Below are 18753 nucleotides of genomic sequence, written 5' to 3'. Positions count from 1 at the left end.
TTCCTTCCCCAAGCTAGACAAGCAAAATATCACATGATACAGGAGTCCATCTCTTGACTCATCTTCCTCCTCTTCCAGTTCTGACTCTGGAGGAAACTATGAAAAATACAGGAGTATCTTTCAGCATTGTTCAGAATGCTAGATAAGAAATTTCCCACGACAGTTGATGTTCAAGCAAAATGCCTGCATCCTTGTGAAACTTTCTGGCTTGTTCCTCTCTTTCATTAGAGCAGCCTCAGAATTGTTATTTGGGAATTATTAACATTTAAGGTGAGAGTTCCAATCTGCAGTTTCAAAGTTGGAATCTATTTTTAAATTTGCCTAAGGAAGAGGACGTGCTAGGTGCAAACTATCTTTGCAGTATTTCAGCTCTTAGTAGTTTGGAAAGACATTTTTTGTCAAGTCACGGTAATTTTGTTTTAAATTAGTTGCGGCATTGCATTGAGGAAGTTATGCCTAATAGAGACACAGAAGTTTCCTAAAGACTGATTTTAGTTGAACTGATTCAGAATCTCATGTTGATACTAGTTATGCTCTGTTGCAATTCTTGAGTTAGTAAGGGGTTAACTGAAAAAATACAGAGTAAAGGAGGACATTACTGGTGCAAAAGGAGAGTCTCTACTTCTGTATTTGTCGACACACATAGTTAATTAAACTGCAGTTGGCTCTGAGAAACACTACCAAAGAGTAATATTAACCTGAGTGCTTTCTTGAAGCCGTAAAACCATTCCTGCTAAGGTTAAATAGACTGTCTTTTAATGATTCATCTTCTGGATCTCCCCTTTCAGATTTAGGGGCAAAAGGCACGCTTTGGGCAATTTACCTTTTTTGTTCTGATATCAGTATTTTGCAAAGCACCTTTTCCTTTTGTGTTTTCAAAACATTTTTTCTGGACTTGGTATCAAACTATTTTGTTTGTCTTTAATTCTAGTCTGTAGTCATTTTCACTGGCTTGCAACACTAACCAATGGAATGTGAACTTCAAGCAGTCCTGTCTTCCTTGTGCTTATATTCTTATTGTCTTTTAGTAGTATTCAGCAATGCTTTATTTACAGTGTCAGAGCTAGAAACAGCTGTCTGTGCTCCTAGTTATGGTTGAGTGGATTATTTAAAAATGCTTCAAGTGGTTAAAATTAAACAGAAATAAGTAACTTAATGTGACCTTTTACTCACTTCAGATTTTTTTTTTCTTGGGTTTTTTTTTTTTGGTTAAAAAGTCGTTTGCTTGGTAGTTTGATAGCTTAAAAAGTTGAGGTTTGTAGAAAATAGCACTATTAACTCTTAAACCAATTGATTTAGGTCTGAAACATTTGGTTAATAGATGTTACTTGAAGCTCATTTTGGAATTGCTTCACAAAATGGGATGAATTGATTTATCATTAACGGGTGGGCACGTCTAATTAAATGTGATAATTCTTACTGGCGTAAACAAATTGGAAATGTTTTGAGGTGTTTGTGTGTCGTGTACATGCCGAATAATGTCCTGGTGGCTTAAAGAATGGGATGCGTGGCGCTTTACGTCACAGCATAAGTTATACTTCAGTTCACAGAAGGCTTAACTGAGCTATGTCTTGCAGTGCTGTGTTCTGCTGCAGCTCTGGGGAAGTTCACTTAGAGGTTAGGTAAGGGGAGTCTTTCCCATATTTTCATTTGGCAGTGCATTCTCAAAATGTCTTTTAGTGAATTTTGATTAAACTTTTGTTCAAGAAGCACAAACTGGCTTTTTCATTTTCCACTTTTTATTTCAGTGGTGTAAAAAACGTTCTTCAATATATTTTCAGGCTTCAGAAACCATTATATTACTTTCTTTCTCTGGTTACGTAGTAAATGCTCCTGTATTTGTAATTGAAGATTGACTATCCACGAACACTGTTTTATTGTAGAACTGTTGAACCATTAAACTGAAAATGTACTGGTCTTTGAATTTCAGGTGAACTTGTTAAATAAATACCTAGGCATTTGTTTCATGCCTCTCTTTGAATAGGAACTGAGCTGCTGCTGTGCTCCCTGGGATTGCTTTTAGGTATGTTTTATTGTCAGTAATCCAACAAAACACTTAATGCCACTGTTTTCCACACGTTATCTGAAAAAGCCTTTATCTGGCACATAACTTTGAAAACTGACTTTCTAGCAGTCAGTGCTGAGGGGAGTAGAGGGTGTGGGGGAAGGTTGCTGCAATTTCATTGACTTAAGTAAAATAAATGTAATTTGTGGTATGGTGGGCACCCGAGTGTAGGGTTTCCTGATTTCATACAGAGATAAAATTATTCCTCTCTTTTTCTAGGCAAAGGAAGGGGTTAAAAGGGGTTAAGTAGCTCCAGTTATGAAAGAATAATGCTTTTATTCTGTTTGTTTTCTAATGCAAGTATCTAGTTCTACCTAGTGCCTGCTAGCATTTGATGGCTACCACTGAGGCTGAGCAAAGCTGCAATTGAGTGATGTTTGGGTTGGGTGTGGTTTTTTTTTTTTTTCCTGAGATGTTTTAGAACAAATGTGGATAAATATCTTAATCTGTTACACGAAAATACAAGTTTCCTCTATATAAAGTTAGAGCCTTGTGAGTGTTGGAGATTGTTGGGGCAGAAGTAACAAAACACTAAACAAGGCATTGCTCCGAAGAGGCTGTATCTTTTGAAATTGTTTAGAGCAGTCTCTTCAGTGTGGCAGGCAAGTCTCAAAGTGAATGTGACTTGTTTGATTTTTTTTTTTTTTTTTTCCCAAGTAGATGTTTAAACATTTTGAAGGACACTTCACAGTAGGTAGATCACAAGGGTTTTCCTTCATTCTCTGAAGTTGGTTTTAAAACTTACCATGGTACTGAAACCCTCAACCTTGCTTTTAGCCCAAACAAGAAGTTACACAAGTAACATTAAGTTTTAAAACAGTAGTAATAAAATGATAAAAACTTAAATTCACCAAGTATCTGTTGCAAAAATATTTAAAACTACCACTTTTTTTTTTTAAGGGAGAAAATGTAAAATGTCTTTGTAGTTAACTTCACAGAGCTAGTATTTGCGTAATAATGAAGATAAAACGGTAATGTGAATTAAGCAGGTGCAATCATCTGCTACATGGTTTCCATTGGCAGTGTCGACAACCTGGTAAATAACTCACATTTTCACCTCTTCTTTTGTCAGCACTCTTTACTTAACTCAGGGCATCAGTTGGCTTGTGGTAAATTAAGTGTTGGTATACTCTAGAACAGCACTACTATGTTATATGTGCCATGAAGAATGTAAACTTTATTTAATTGGCCCTCTGGCTCCCTCTGTTCAGAGTGTTTGGGTTCAGCAGGAGCATCTGGCTTGCAAGCGTGCAGGCATTCGCTGTGGTTTTCTGCGGGTGCTCTGTAAATGACATGCACAGTGTGCTTCTCTGTCCAGGCCTCGACATCCTGAGCAGAGCTGAAGACAGAATAGGGACACGGTTTTCCTTGGCCAGTTGTGGGCAGCACTTTGGTTTCATTGAAAGTGTGCGAGTTTTACACCAGGCTCTCTAGTAATTGAATTCCCTGTACAGCTGCTCTGCAGGTAAGTACGTAACAAAAGCACAGTTGTTGCTGGGATGCAGCTGTCACCACCTGTGTGTGTAACTGCACATGGTTGTGAAGGGGTTTAGATCCCATCTCCGCAGGATTATATGTGTCCTTGTTAGACTAATTTGAAAATGCTTTTATTGATCTTTTGAGGAGGGTGTCCAGGAGAGGTTATAACAGTATCTCTGTGTGAAACTAGAATGCCAAAAGTATTTTTTTTGTTTATTAATGGAGTTCTAGCTGTTGAGGAATTGAGGTCTACTTTGCCTGAGGAAATGGCACCTGCTGCATTGACACTTTGGTTGTAGTTCTGTGTATGTTGGGAGCAGTTACTTAAAATGATAGACCTTTAAAGTTCACCTAGTCTAAGCCTCCTGCAATGAGCAGGGACATCTTCAACCAGATCAGGTTGCTCAGAGCCCCGTCCAACCTGACCCTGAATGTTTCCAGTTGATGGGGCATCGACTACCTCTCTGGGTAACCTGTTCCAATATTTCACTACCCTCATCGTAAAAAAAATTCTCCCTCATACATAGTCTAAATCTACCCTCTTTTGGTTTAAAATCATTATCCCTTGTCCTATTGCAACAGGCCCTGCTAAAAAGTTTGTCCCCATCTTTCCAGTAGGTCCCCTTTAGGTCTGGAAGGCTGCAATAAGGTCGTCCCAGAGCCTTCTCTTCTCCAGGCTGAACAACCACAACTCTCCTAGCCTGTCCTTATAGGAGAGGTGCTTTATCCCTCTGATTATTTTTGTGGCCCTCCTCTGGGCCTGCTCCAACAGGTCCGTGTCATTCCTGTGCTGAGGGCTGCAGAGCTGGACACAGTGCTCCAGGTGGGATCTCACCAGGGCAGAGTAGAGAGGCAGAACCACTTCCCTCAACCATGCTTCTTCCTGCTGACCACGCTTCTCTTGTCTTTCTCTGCATCAATGTTTAGACCTTTTCAGGAGACAAAAGGAAATAAGAAATGGAGATTCTAAGATCGAGTGGCAATTTTGAATTTGTTAAAAAGTGTTGGAAGTTATTCAGTAGGAAGGCATACCTTTTTGCAGGCGTTTCTAGTGCTCAGAAGTTATAAAAAGAAAGAGTAAGTTTATCTACTTAAATTCTATATTCCAGAGAGACATTTCCCTTTTAGAAAATACAGCTGAGAAGGGAGGAACCCAAATAATAGTTTATGATTGTTGAGGTCTTGTGCAACTAACTCTACCCATGCCCCCATCCCCCAGTGGTCTGCTGTTTCCTTAACATGAGAGATACAGAAACACACACACGCACCCCCCACAATGAGGTGGTGGGATGAGGCCAGTATGTTTGCTGCATGCCTGTGTCCTTGCTACAGGGTGGAACATACAGCTTTATGTGAAAGCACGTTCCTGGCCACAGTGAAGTATTGGCTTTGCTTTTATTCCCTGATTTCCCTATGCTGGAGGCAACTGAGCCACATGGCTATGTTGGGGAGCAAGGAGGGGAGAGGGACTTGAGATAGATCTGTCCACAGACTTACAGATGCTTTGGTGAGGGATACAACTGGGCAGGTCTCTCTGGGAATGCATGGCATGTAGCAGGTTTACATGTGAGAGACAAGTGGTGACATGCATGAGAGTAAAGGTGATCACCGCCTGTTTCTTTTCATGGGAGGTATGGAGGAACAGGGGAATAGAAGGGGAAAAGACTGACATTACCTGAGCGATGCATAAAGTATAAGGCAATAGCTTTCAAATCTTAAGCTGATTTCAAATTTATAACTCCATTCATGAACTACAGGCATAACATCAGTAGTTGTAGTAAAGCCACAGGAAATAATACACCTGACCCCATGTTGTGTGCTTAACCTGGTGGGCAGGTCCGCATGGGTGCTTGCTCACTCCCCCTCAGGTGGAATGCAGGGGAGAATCAGAAGTAAAGTGAGGGTAAAAGTGAGAAACCTCATGGGTTGAGATAACAGGTTGAGTTTAACAGGTAAAGCAAAAGCTGCGTGTGCGGGTAGAGCCAAATAAGGAATTCATTTGCTACTTCCCATCGGCAGACAAATACTCAGCCATTTCCAGGAAAACCAGGCTTCATCGTAACGGTTACTTGGGAAGGCAAACTCTGTAACTCCAAACATCCCTCCTTCCTCCTCCTGAGCATGCTGCTGGCACTTTTTGTGATCATTTGATGAACATCTGCATAAAGCCATTTCTCTAGACTGATTAAATATTACCAATATTACACTGAGCAGTCAGTTTTCAGACATTCAGGAATTCTTGCCTCAAATGGTTTGTCTTGAGTTTCCTCTTGGAAAAAGGTAAGGTGATGGAATGTGCTTTATATCCAAAAAAAGGGTTGTTCTTTCCAGAGACAAAGAAATGCCAAGGACTCATGTCTTCATCTTGCTTTCTGATTTATTAGGAAGTGTGATCTATGGACAGCCTGTTACTTCATGCTAGCACATGGGTCCTTCTTTTCAAGTTGCAGTCTTATATTGTTAGCACAGTTCATGTTGACTTCTTACTGAGCGTGACTGTCATTTGAAAGTGGAATGACATGTATCTGCCAGATAAACAGCTCTTTTGACAGCTAACCTGCTGTTCTCTTTGTGTAGGTAGCATAATTCAGGGAGGAGAGGGTTCTTGTTTGGGTGATAGCACTTAATCCTGTTTCCAGAATTTTGATTAGCACAATGGTGGTTGAACAGGTTCCTGCTGATTTCAGGCTTTGGATTGGAATGTACATAGTTTATCTTCTTTTAAGATGAGACTAAGATTGGTAGGCTGAGAGGTAATGTCCTTTAACAGGCTACTTGAGGAGAAAATGTTTTCAGCTGTGTAAGATCTTATGCAGGTCTGAAGCAGAAGCAGTGAGCTTCAGGCTCCATTCAGTTTGGAAGCTACTTTTCTCCAAGTTTAACTTGTTTATTTTTTCAGTTAGACCACTTAAGTGAGCAGAATGGTTGCCACCTGTCATGTCATTGTCCCCTGTGGGACAGCGAATGGGATAAACACCCACCATGCAATGTGAATGGGTGAGTTGCATTTCAGAAAATATTTTTAGCATGCAACAAAGCCAACAGTTCTAGAATATCTATAATTTTGTGATAACCATTGATGAATTCTAGTTTCTAGGCTTATCATTTGGCAACTTGACAGAAAAAAATTCTTCCTTTAGGGTTCCACTCAGAGACCAGAGATGACATCTTTGACAATGAAAACTTTATCTGGCCATTAATGTTTCTCTCCTTTGACTTTGTATGTAGGATTTGCTGTATAGTGGTTGTTTCACGTTAGCCACACATTTTCCACTGGGCCATTTGATACACTGAATGAAATATTTCACATTCAGTGATAAAGGTAAGTAGCACCCCTGGACTTTGAGGGCTGTATTGGAGGGGTCATTGTAAAAATGCTGTTTTCAAAAGGCTTGAGAAACTGGAGCTGCCACCTTCAATTCTTTTGGTTCTTGAACTGAAACCTCCAAAGCCTTAAGGGCTGAAGGGATTATTCTTATCTCATGCATAATGTGGATAACAGTTTGCTTATCTAGAATCATGGAATCATTTATGTTGGAAAAGACCTTTAAGATCATTGAGTCCAACCATTAACCTAACACTACCAAGTCCACCACATCTGCAGGTCTTTGAAATCCCTCCAACAATGGTGACACAACCCCTTCCTTGGGCAGCCTGTTCCAGTACTTGACAAACCTTTTGGTTTTGAAGAAATTTTTCCTAATATCCCGTCTAAACCTCCCCTGGCACGACTTGAGGCCATTTCCTCTTGTCCTGTCGCTTGTGACTTGGGAGAAGAGACTGACCACTGCTTCGTTACAGCCTCCTTTCAGTTAGCTGTAGAATGTGATAAGGTCCCCCCTCAGCCTTCTTTTCTCTAAACTAAACAACCCCAGTTCCCTCAGCCACTCCTCATAAGACTTGTTCTTTAAACCCCTCACCAGCTTTGCCATTTGGACATGCTCCAGAATCTCAGTGTCTTTCCTGTAGTGAGGGGCCCAAAACTGAACACAGTATGTGAGGTGTGGCCTCACCAGTGCCCAAGTACTGAAGGACAATCACTTCCCTAGTCCTGCTGGCCACATACGTGCCAAGATGCTGTTGGCCGCCTTGCCTGCCTGGGCACACTGCTGGCTCATATTCAGCTGACTGTCAACCAACACCCCCAGGTCCTTTTCTGCTGGGCAGCTTTCCAGCCACTCTTCCCCAACCTTGTAGCGTTGCATGGGGTTGTTGTGACCCAAGTGCAGGACCCGGCACTTGGCCTTGTTGAACCTCATACCTGTCCAGACCCCTCTGTAGAGCCCTTCTACCCTCAAGCAAATCAACACTCCCACCCAACTTGGTGTCATCTGCAAACTAACTGAGGGTGCATTTGATCCAGAGTACCACTTGGTAAAGTGAAATGTCTTCCGTTTTTAATTTTTAACGTGTTGGCTTTGAACAGGAGACTTAACTAGGTGTCCTGCAGAGGGCTTTTCCGTTCCAGGCTACTGTGGGATTGTAAATAAAGTACTCTGCCAGTGGTTTACTGTGAGATCACCACATGCAATTTCAAAATACAGTCCTTTTGTTTCTTTTACTTGCTTCTCCATTTCAGAGTAGGATATATATTATATTAGCTAATGAAGAATATTTCTACAATAATCAGAAATACACTATGTTCTTAATTTTGTCAGCTGTATTAGCTTTGTAATGTTCTTCATCATATGTTAATTCATTTGGCTTGTGTCATTGATGGTAGTCAAATAATTTACATCTCTCTATTCCTAAAACAAGAAGTTGGGATGAAGGTGATACTAGCAATCAGGGCAGGGAACTTGGAGGATGGTGTTATGATTTTGGGGCAACCACATTTTAAATTATTATTTATCTCCCTTTAAGTTTTCAGCTTGCAGGCAGTAGGGAAAACAGACAGCTTGTAAAATCTCTCCTGATTCAGAATGGTTTCAGGAAGATGTTATTTGGTGGTAGAGCAGTATGTTCAGACCTGAGTTAGGGGACTTCTAACCCCTCCTTTTGCACCAACCTTGCTACTGCTTTTGAATAGCTTAAACATGAAAATGGAAGCAGGCCATTCCTTTTATTCACTTCCAATGCAGTTTACAATGCATGTGTTTATAGTTCAAAATGATCTGCCAGATCATTTTGGGTTGGGTGTAGCCAGAGAAGGGCCCATGCCTAATCTGAAAGCCTACCCCTTACAATGACAGAAGGGTAGGGGAAAGGTGGTTGGATGGGGATGGATGGGCAGGGTGTGGATGCAGGTTAGGTGGGGTGACCGAGGCTTTTACAGGGGAGGCCTTTTTTTTTTTTTGCCATGCAGCATGAAGCACATACCTCAGTGGCTGGGGGAGCTGGGAAGGAGGAGTGCAGCGCTCTCTATTTAAAAAAAAAAAAAAAAAAGGGGGAGGTGGGCAGGGAAAAGAAAAAATCCTTATCTTCTACCAGGAAATTCTAGTTTTATTTTAAATTGAGGGAAAACTGTCCTTTAACACTGGGAGAATGGAGACAATGCTAAAGGTGGCTCTCCAGCTTGGCATGAGCATTAATACCAAGAGGTTTCACAGGAGGTAATGCTCAGTGCTGTGTTTCTGGAGAGTGCTGCTCAGGGTTCTCGCTGGCTCTGACTGCTGGTGCCCCTGCCCAGCCCTTTGACAGGCCTTACGGGGACTGCCACGCAGCTGTAGTCTTGTGGAAAGAAGATGACTTAAACAGGTTCTGTTGGAAGAACTGTGCAGCAGCAGAAATATTACTTCTGGCACAAGTACTGCTTCTAGTCAGTGGTGTGGTGGGGAAATAAACCTGTGAATAAAATATGAATTTTGATTGTCCTGCATGTATTTTAGCAGAATGAGAACTCATAGCAACATCTATCCACATGAGGGTGCTCTTGGGTTTCCAAATTTTGCCTGCTGAGCCACTCAATCAGAACCTGGGAGAGGAGTCTGATTCTGCTTTTAGGGCTGCGGTGGTAACTGAAGAAATAAGGAATAAACAGAGATTTTGAAAATACCTTTTCCTTCGTGGTGGGAGCTAGAATAATTAGTTACTTCAATAACATCAATGATGAAACATGTAAATGTTCAAATACAATCAATTTGTCTGCCCATCCTGCAGATCAGGGAACATGTATGCGGCAAAGCTGCTGCTTCGTTTTGGTAGCTGTGAGAAGCTTTTGCAGCTGCCTACTTCTTGAGCACACCACATGCAGTTGTATACTTCATCACATCTCGATCCAAGGGGTGAAATTTGTTCTTTAAAAAAGGTTGCAGAATAATTTGGCTTGAATGGGACCTCTGAGGTTATTTGGTCCATTTTGCTTCTTGAAGCGGATCCAATTAGATGAGGTTGCTCAGGGCCATGTCCAGGTGAGTTGTGAGTATCTCCAAAGATGGAGATTCCATAACCTTTCTGGCACTTGTGTCAGTGTCTGACCATCCTCATGGTGATAAAATTTTTCTTCCATCTAACTGGAATTTCCATAGTTATAACTCATGTATGCTTCCTCCTGTCCTGTGTGTGTTCAAGACCCTGCCTCCATCTTCTCTACACACTTCCCTTAGATAGCTGTAGGCAACAAGAAGCCTTCCTTGCTTAAAGCTGGGCTTTAGGCTAAAGGCTTAGCTTTTTCATGTACACCATGTACCTCAGCCCTTTAATCATCTTGGTGGCCCACCACTGGGCCCATTTCAGTAGGTCAATGTCTTTCTTGTGCTTGGGAGTCCAAAACTGAACACATTACTCCAAGTACAGTCTTGTGGGTATTGAATAGAGAGGAATAAACGCTTTCCTTTATCTGCTGGCCACACAACTTGTTCAACCGTACAGTCCAGTAAGCGATCAACTGCCTTTGCTGTGAGTGAACACTGCTGACTTGTGCTCAAATTGGCTGCCAGGTTACCATCTACTAGACTACAAAGCTTTTCTCTACGGAGTCAGCCCCCTGCACCTGTACTGTAGTGTGGGGTTACTCCTTCTCAGCTGTGTGATAACCCTGAACTTCATTGTGTTACTGTCCTCCAGAGTAAGATCCCTTTGAATAGCAGTGCTGTCCCTCAGTTTGTCATGCATTCACCATAACTTGGTGTCATTTATGAACTTAACATCATCCAGATTGTTAGTAAAAGACGCTAAAATGTTTGCCCTAGTATTGATCACTGTGGGCTGTTTTGTAACTGGTCATAAATTGTATGTTTTTCCTTTGAGAGGAAAAATTCTTTGAGCTGATGATCCAGCCAATTTTCTACCGTTTTTGTTGTCCACTTAACAGTTGATATTTTGCTAATAAAGGTACTGTAGGAGACTGTCAATAGACTTGCTAAAGGCACTATAAACAATATCCACGGCTCTCCTCATGTCCTTAAAGCCAGTCATCTCATAATAGAACGCAGTCAGGTTGGTGAGTTGCAGTTTGCCCTTGCTAAATTCACACTGACTGTTTCTAGTCATCTTCTTGTCCTTCATGTGCTTTGAAATGACACCCACGAGGACTTCTTCTGTAACCATCCCAGGGATGAGGTTAGGCTGGCTGGCCTGTAGTTCCCTGGATCCTCCTCCTTGAAGATATGTATGGTTTTTTTTTCTTTTCTTCCCCTGCCTCTAGTCATAGAGCACCTCTCCTGATCACCACGACCTTTCAGAGATGATAGAACAGCCTTGAAAAGACATCAGCCTGCACCCATGACACCCTCAGATGCTTTCCAGCTGTGTCTCATAACTTGCATACATCCATCAATTTAGGTGCTTCCAAACTCATACCTTCCTGTTCTGTGGGTATTGCTTCACTCCCTCAACTTTGCTAGTAGGGCTCGGGAACTGTAGGGGGCAGACCTTATCAGTGAAAGCACATTAAAGCATTATTAGTGCAAGAAGGCAATAGATAAGTTTAAAGCCATGGTCAGAATTAGTTGTCTAGCTTTCGTTGTGATAACCTGCTTTGTTGCTTGTCTCATGTCTTTCAGTTTCTGTGAGCAAAATGGGTGAGAAAACAAATGATGATTTTCTAGGTGATGGCCAAGTTGCCAGTTCAGTGCAAAAGTAATGAAATATTTACAGGGTAACTCAACTTTCCAGAGACTTCAGAATAAACTTTCAAGCTGAGGTGGTTTTAGTTGTTAGTACGGATGCATTAATATCTCACTTTTTTCTTTAAGTGGTTTGTAGCACTGGATGACATGGAGCGTGCTTAAAGAAGCTCTGTTGCCCAGCCCTGCCAGCTCAGACATAATGGATTGTCTAGACAGCTTGCTAGGGGAAAAAATTCTAGATCCTGGCACATCCAGATTTTGTAGATTTCATGTATCTTTAAAGAAAGTTATCTTTGCATTTAGGTAAGTGGTGCAGAATCAACAGTTCAACACGTGAACATGTCATCAGAGTCAACATATCAAGAGTTCTGTCCTGTACAGCAGATGGGGGCATAGCTTGCACTCAGTTTCTGCTGCTGGCTCTTGTACATGGACTCCATATGAAAGATAGATATGCTGTCATTCTGGAAAGCTGCTCGTTTCATATGTTGAGGCCCTGCAGGCATCATTTGCTCAGGACTTTTGCTTCTGTTTACAGTTTGTCTTAGTCTGTTGGAAATGAGCCTACTGAGATAACCATACCCACTGGCAGTATACGAAGTGGGAGGAATGGACAGTGAGGTGACCCAAAGTCACTTTAGAAGTGCTGAGCTTGGTGGCAGCTCTCAGTTGGTCTAAGTTAAAATGGCGTTACAAGGGGCTGGTGTGACAGTAGGATGTCTGACATAATATGGTCTGTGAACTGTATGTTGAGGTGATGCTCAAGGTACAACCTGTTTGTCGCACTCAGCCTGATTTATTTTCTTCACTACATTTTACATCCTATATGTTTTATTTGCCTTCTTTTATTTGAAGTGCACTGGAAATATGAAGTTACTAGTTTCTACTAAGCTAGAAATAGGGAATGTATTTAATAAGTCTATGTTTCTGAAGCTCTTATTTATAAATAATAGCATGTTAACAAGACATTTCCTTATGCTGGATATTGAAAGGCACTTATTGTTGAAGCATCAGTGCTTTGCCATTTTCATGGCTGTATCAAGGGAAAACAAAATAAAATCTTTTCTATTTAGACGCAAATGTCATGCTTTTAACCTGTAATGCAGACACTGACCATCCTTGACTGAAAACAATTAGGGATAGGTTTATGTTATGGAAAGATTCCCAACCTTCCCCCTACTCCTAGGGGGAAGATGCACTAAAGATACATTTATTGGAAAAGGGTTTTCAAGCCCTAGATGGATGTTTCAAGTGAAAAAGAAGAAAGATCTTTGCAACACTCCAGGTAGTCAGTCTCCCTGGGCTGTTTGCTTTTGGGACATAACACAGGAAATTCCGTTTTATGTCCCCGCTCTGAAGCAGTAAAACTAATCAGTGGAACCTAGGTGCTCTGTATCTGTATCCCATGGGAGTGCTAAGCAAGGATGAATCAGGGCAGGGGGCTTAGGTGCTCCTGCATTCTTGTATGTTCTTGATCCCCTGTTGCCATCACAAAAAGGATGCATGGAGTCAGTTCTGTTTTGTCCTGACCCAATGTTTAGTTTGTGTCTGTCTCTGCCCCTGAATGTTTTTAGCCTTGTGAAAGGCTGGAGCTGAAACAGTCCATTATACAGGCCATAAGCCAGTATCATGGCACTCACATGGGATATGAGAGACTGAGGTGGACATTCCTGTTTGCCTAGATAACCCAAGAGTGTATCAGTGAGCAAAGCAGCTCCGATGGCCCACCTGGAAGCCAGGCTGCAGGCAGGAGAGGGGGGGCCCCGGTGGCAGCCTGATGCAAGCCCGCTACCCCTTAGGCTCTTTAGGTACCCAGGTTACCTGTCTTTGAATGTGTATATCTGGAAGAGTGTGATTTCCTCCTGACTTGGAATGGAGAAACATCTGAAATCTCAGCGTTTCCCATAAAAGAAAAAGGCCTCCTGTCTGGTTCTACCCTCGGCTTCCCAAGTCATCCACAGAAGCTGAATGCACTCCATTGATTGCAAAGGGCATTAATCCCTAGCTCAGGCTAGTAGATTGGACTTGAGATCTCTCAAGTCCGGTGAGATGAATAATGCCCTCTGTGGTGTTGAGATCAGCACCAAACTTCCCTCTGCCGTACTAAGTTTTACTTAATAATTTTCTTTTGCAACAGTAAGTTCACGGTTGCTTTTTCCTGTGCCCATCCTCTGCCTCATCTTCAACTTTCATAGAAAGACAGTATGTCATCTCCCCTGCCCCCCACAGCTTGATACTTTTTAGTATTGCGTGCACCCTAAACAGATTTCAGAAGAGGTGGCTACATTAGATATTGGGACAAATTATTTAGACATTTAGTGGTGTGACAGTGCAGAGTGTTAAGCAGCAGTGGCTTACAGCCACGTTCCATATGACACCAGAGACAGGATTAAGGTGGAAGGATTTTTTTGAAAGCCATATCAGTTCCTGAATTAATTTCAGAGTGTGTTCCACAAACAGTTGTTCCTGCGTTAAGGCCCAAGCCATGTCCCTTCCAAAGGGGAAGGGAACTTCCAAAGACTCGTAGTTCTTTGAAGCTGTGATGAAGAAGTCTTACACGGTAAAAGATTTTTTCCATTTTCTTTGTGAGGGTGGTTGCATTTGGAGCTGCCTTTGCAAATCATGATTTAAATTATCAAGCAATAAATATGGGAATAAAATAAATTATTTTGTATCTTTCATTTGCTTCACCAAAGAAAACTTGTTTCACATGGTGATGTGTGTATCAGTATAGTCACTAGATTGAAGTAGGTTTTATTGCTGATGAAGGAAATGTAATACCTATACGTTTTAGTACTGATACAGCATAATATGTGATCCATTCAAATTACATTTTTATAATGTTAAAACTACATTAAATGGTCATGTATTAGATTACTTTTACTTGTAACTTACTTCAAGCTGGTTTGGGTTGAGAATGATATCAAATAGAATTGTGGAATAGCTTATTTAAATTTTAAAAATGTAAATAAATACAGTGTTTGTACTGAATGTCCATTTTGTGGAAACATGCTTTGTAAACAAACCAAATAAAGCAGTTATTATTTTTAGATAGACTTTAGTAAAATTAATTTACTCATTTCTTTTCTGGTCATCTCATCCTTCTATACTCTTTCTCATTATTCAAAGACACAGAACAAAGCAGGTGTTACTCAGCTCCCAGTCAGTTTCTTATTATTTGAATAAACGAGATATTTTTATTAATCTAAACTGAAAAAGTAAAAAATCGTTCTTGCAGAAGCAGACAAAGCTTTCTAAGCTCTGGTTCCAGTGCATCAGCCGGTAATTCTTTAGCTGTAGTATTTGACTTGTTAAAGCTATGCAGTAGATAGGCAGTGATTTAAATTATATTAATAGACTGGCAAACATAGGCCTCATTATAAGTGTGCGTAATCACATTTTAAAATTTCAATTTGTTTTATTCTTCTGAGTAAATGTTTTTAACTTCAAAATTTTATTTTATCTTGTTACTAAAATAATTATATACAGTTTCTCTCTACATGAGGAGGTGACACAATAGTGAGAGAGGCTGGGGAAGAAAGGATGTAACTTAGCTGTTCATGAGAAAGTGCCTCCTGTATCCTCTTGAATCAACAGCAGAAAAGGTATAATTTTTCGGTGAATCATGAATTTATGGTGAGGGTCAGGGTGTACAAAGCCTCTCTCCAGACACTCAGGTTGCTAGTAATGAGCATGTGTCCCTCCTTGTGGAGGGAACTAACATCTCCTTTCATATGCATTTATTATGTGCCCTACTTTCTCTTTGCTCTGCTCAGTGATCAGTATGCATTACATCTACTGCATCGGGATTCTATGTTCCCTCCCATGGGTAGGGGAAAAAATCCAAACCCCAGAATTCAGTTCTGGCAGTTTTATTTTTACTTGCATTGTACATTTAAAAAAACTGGTCTTGTTCATCCTGGATGATTCTATGGAGACATAGAAACTAGTGAAAGGAAGACAGATCCTGAGTATTTCAGGGAAACATTTTTTATTTTTAATAGCTGCTTAAAGCTGTCTTTTTTACTATCACTCATTGCAACTCAAAAGCCTGATGAGAACTTGGGAGATGCAACATTTTAAATATTCAGAACATCGCTGTTACTTTGCTTAAGGTACATGAATTTCAGGATTTTTTCCCCACCAAAATCAGGACCAATACTGGTGTTTCGAAAATACATAGACTGCTTTGGTTTTTGTACACACTTCAATAGCCTTTGCAAGCTTGCTGTGTTTTTTGTGTGTGCATGTGTGCATAATTGATCTTTAAAACTTGAAGTCTTTCTTTATATTTGTGATAATAAAAATTTTGCCATCCTTTTCTTACTTAATTGAATTTTTAATAGACTGCTTTGTAAATGTCACAAACTGTGCAGTTGTTGCTAGGTAGATTTTTTTCCCCCTCCTTATGTCCAATTTTTATTGCCTTTGAAAATAAAAGGTTGCTGGTATTGAAATTCTCCTCTTCCTGTCACCCCCATTTTTGTCCATTTATACAAACCACCAAAAACTTGGAATGACTCCTTGCTTACACTAAGGTTTTACATTTCTGCCCTTTCTTGTCTTTGCACCCCTTGGCATGTAAAAATTGGTAGCAGTTACTTCAGAAAATTTCTTTTGCCTTAAAATTTTTTATTGTGTCTTCAGAGACGCTGTTTACTCCCTCGTGCCTTTCTTCACTTCCTGTTGGGAGTAGGTTGTACTAGAAGAGAAAGTAACTGCACTTAGGGAATACAGCAAACTTAATATCAAAATGGCTTAAAATAGTCTTATCCACAAGTTCCTAATGAAATTTCTGCATGGCGTAGATGTCAAAGAACTGCTCAGTCTTTGAAGAAATTTACTGTTTCTTTACAGAACACCACTGAAATTTAATGAGGAATTCGTGGATAGGACCATTGTTCGGGAAGTCATTGTTTATGGTTCACCTGTCATTGTTCTCCATGTGCCCTGTGCTCCTGAGTACAGCAATGGAGGACAAATTCCTGGATCACGCAGCCAGGGAAGAAAGGACTGTATCCTGTGGTGGCAAAGTCATCTCACTGGTGAACACTGCCAGTGCGCTGTCTTTTCCTCTTTTGGTTTTTTTGGTTTTGGCGTTTAAGTCTGTAGTTTTTTTGTTGTCCTTTTAAAAACTAATTATATTTAAAAAGGGGCATAACAGCCAAAGTCTTGCCTCCAGCAGCATCTGGGTGCCAGGATGTTTGGCAGCAATGCCAGCCTAAGATATTCCTGATCGTCTTTTCTCTTTTCCTCATTCTTGCCCCCTCAGTTGTAGTGACAGAACGGTTTGTGGGATTATGTTTCGAACCAAATAAGGGAACAGATATGGCTTAAAATGCAAGCTTGTTCTTTTTTTTGGTGTAAAATCTTAAAAAAAGAAAAAAGAAAAGCCTACGTTTTGTGGCTTCAGTGAGAAATGCTTCAGGGAGCTAAACAATTGTCCTGCTGTAACTTGAGGGGAGTGAGAGGGGCTTAAATTTCTGCTGGGCAATGTGAACAATTTGTGAATGCACACCTGTGTCACCACCAAATTCTTCATGACAGAGCAGCTTACTTAAATCTACTACCATTACCTTTCTTTCCAGATCTTGAAGATAGGTTGACTATGGAGCATTAAGCTGCAGACACAAGGTGTTCAGAAACTCTGTGGTATTCAGAAGTGCATCTTGCGTAACAACCACTGCTCATGTCAAAGCAGGGATTTCTTTGTGCTCAAACTAAACAGCTGGGAAGTTGAAGGGGAAATTCTGTTTTAGGGTAGCTCTGTCTCGCACGGCTCCTCCAGTTACACATGCTTTAATCAGTAACGCAGTCTGCAAGCACTCAAGTGAAACTCTGTACTGGTCTCCCTCCCTATAAATTCTTCCTGCTAATGCAGTGAAGTCATTTGTGTGGAAATTCCTCCTGTTTGGTCACGGTATACAGTAATTTAGATCTGCGCAGACTGGTTGTTGTAAATAGAGTGAGCTTTAGTTTAAAGGTTGTGAGAGAACACTGCAGGCATGTAGATTCTGGAAAACCTTCTGCTACCAGAAGTCCTTTTTTTCCCCTTTCTCTAGAAAGTCGTATGGAGATTGAAATTATTCCCAGCTTCATCTGCCTACCTTTTTTTTTAAGAAGTAGATGAATTTCCATAGTCAACTTTACAAACGTCAGTATGCTTAAATGATGTTTATAGTAGCAAATGAGAAATTTTAAGTTGCTTGTAAGATTTTTTCTGCTACCAGCCACAAATTTGTGAATTGATTGTTGGGGACAAGGGTTGTCACTGGCAAATGGTCACATCTTCAGAAACACACACATAAATTATTTCAATTAATTTGTTTGATCAAAATTGTTCATCTGGAAAGGGCAGAATGTATGCTGAGAGGAGATGCTTCCTCACCTCACGGGGCAATAGCCTCATGACTGGGTGCTCCCTTAGGACATGGAAAAACCTAGGTGGAAGGTCCTTAATTCAAACCTAAGATGTTAAAAATTTGAACCTATTTCCCAAATCCCAGCTGTATATTTGTCTCTCTCTTCATCCTCTTCCAGACTTTCCAAAGTCTTGCTTTTATTCCAGCATAGAACAAAATCCAGAAATACCAATTTATTTTTTTCAAAATGGGATTCTTATTCACCAGCCTACTCTATTATACTTAACTGCAATAGATATTTGAAAGGGAGCCCTATGAAATGGGATTTATGCCGTCATTTTGCAATATTATCATCTTTGTAATGCAGTTCAGATAACTAAAGAAAACATATCTGCCATTTTCATGTGTGTATCAGGCACTGGGCAGAGGAGAGAGGCAAGTGAAAAAAAGAGAAAGCTTCTTACAGTTTCCTACATGCTGGTGATGAAGTGTTAAAACTATCGATGCTAAAATGGGTCATTCTGAGGTTAACTGAGGCAATTGCCAAGAATTGTTTAGCAAACTGTATGACATTGTTTTAGCAAAGGAGGGAGCTGCAAGACATTATTCTGTTAGGATGCTAAGTTACTAGGGCCAGTTTGGGTGCTAGAATTTGTCTTGGCTGGTGGTGGGTTACCTAGGAAACAAAGATTAATTTTTTCCCCAAAAAATCCTAAATGAGGAGATGAGTTTATATTTTTAGGAAGAGTGTTTATCTTTGTGTTGTGTGCATACTTCAACATGCATGTATGCATGCCTGACTTCAGTATCTGAAAAAGAAGTCACATAAATGCTTTCT

General features: G+C 40.6%; 1 protein-coding gene across 4 annotated transcripts in view; it reads left to right on the top strand.

Annotated features, from left to right (window-relative positions):
* The window catches only part of SLC66A2 (solute carrier family 66 member 2), a 68718-nt gene that overhangs the window by 15194 nt on the left and 34771 nt on the right, over nt 1-18753 (top strand). For 2 of the 4 annotated variants that reach the window (XM_063325780.1, XM_063325781.1), the window contains exon 5: nt 1985-2023. The exons of the other annotated variants lie outside the window; for them this stretch is intronic. In XM_063325780.1, the coding sequence (XP_063181850.1) occupies nt 1985-2023 (39 nt within the window). The remainder of the gene's footprint in view (nt 1-1984; nt 2024-18753) is intronic. 4 annotated transcript variants of the gene reach the window in all.

Source organism: Chroicocephalus ridibundus, chromosome 2 (assembly GCF_963924245.1).
Source record: "Chroicocephalus ridibundus chromosome 2, bChrRid1.1, whole genome shotgun sequence".
Lineage (NCBI taxonomy): Eukaryota > Metazoa > Chordata > Aves > Charadriiformes > Laridae > Chroicocephalus > Chroicocephalus ridibundus.
This window is presented reverse-complemented; position numbering and strand designations above follow the sequence as displayed.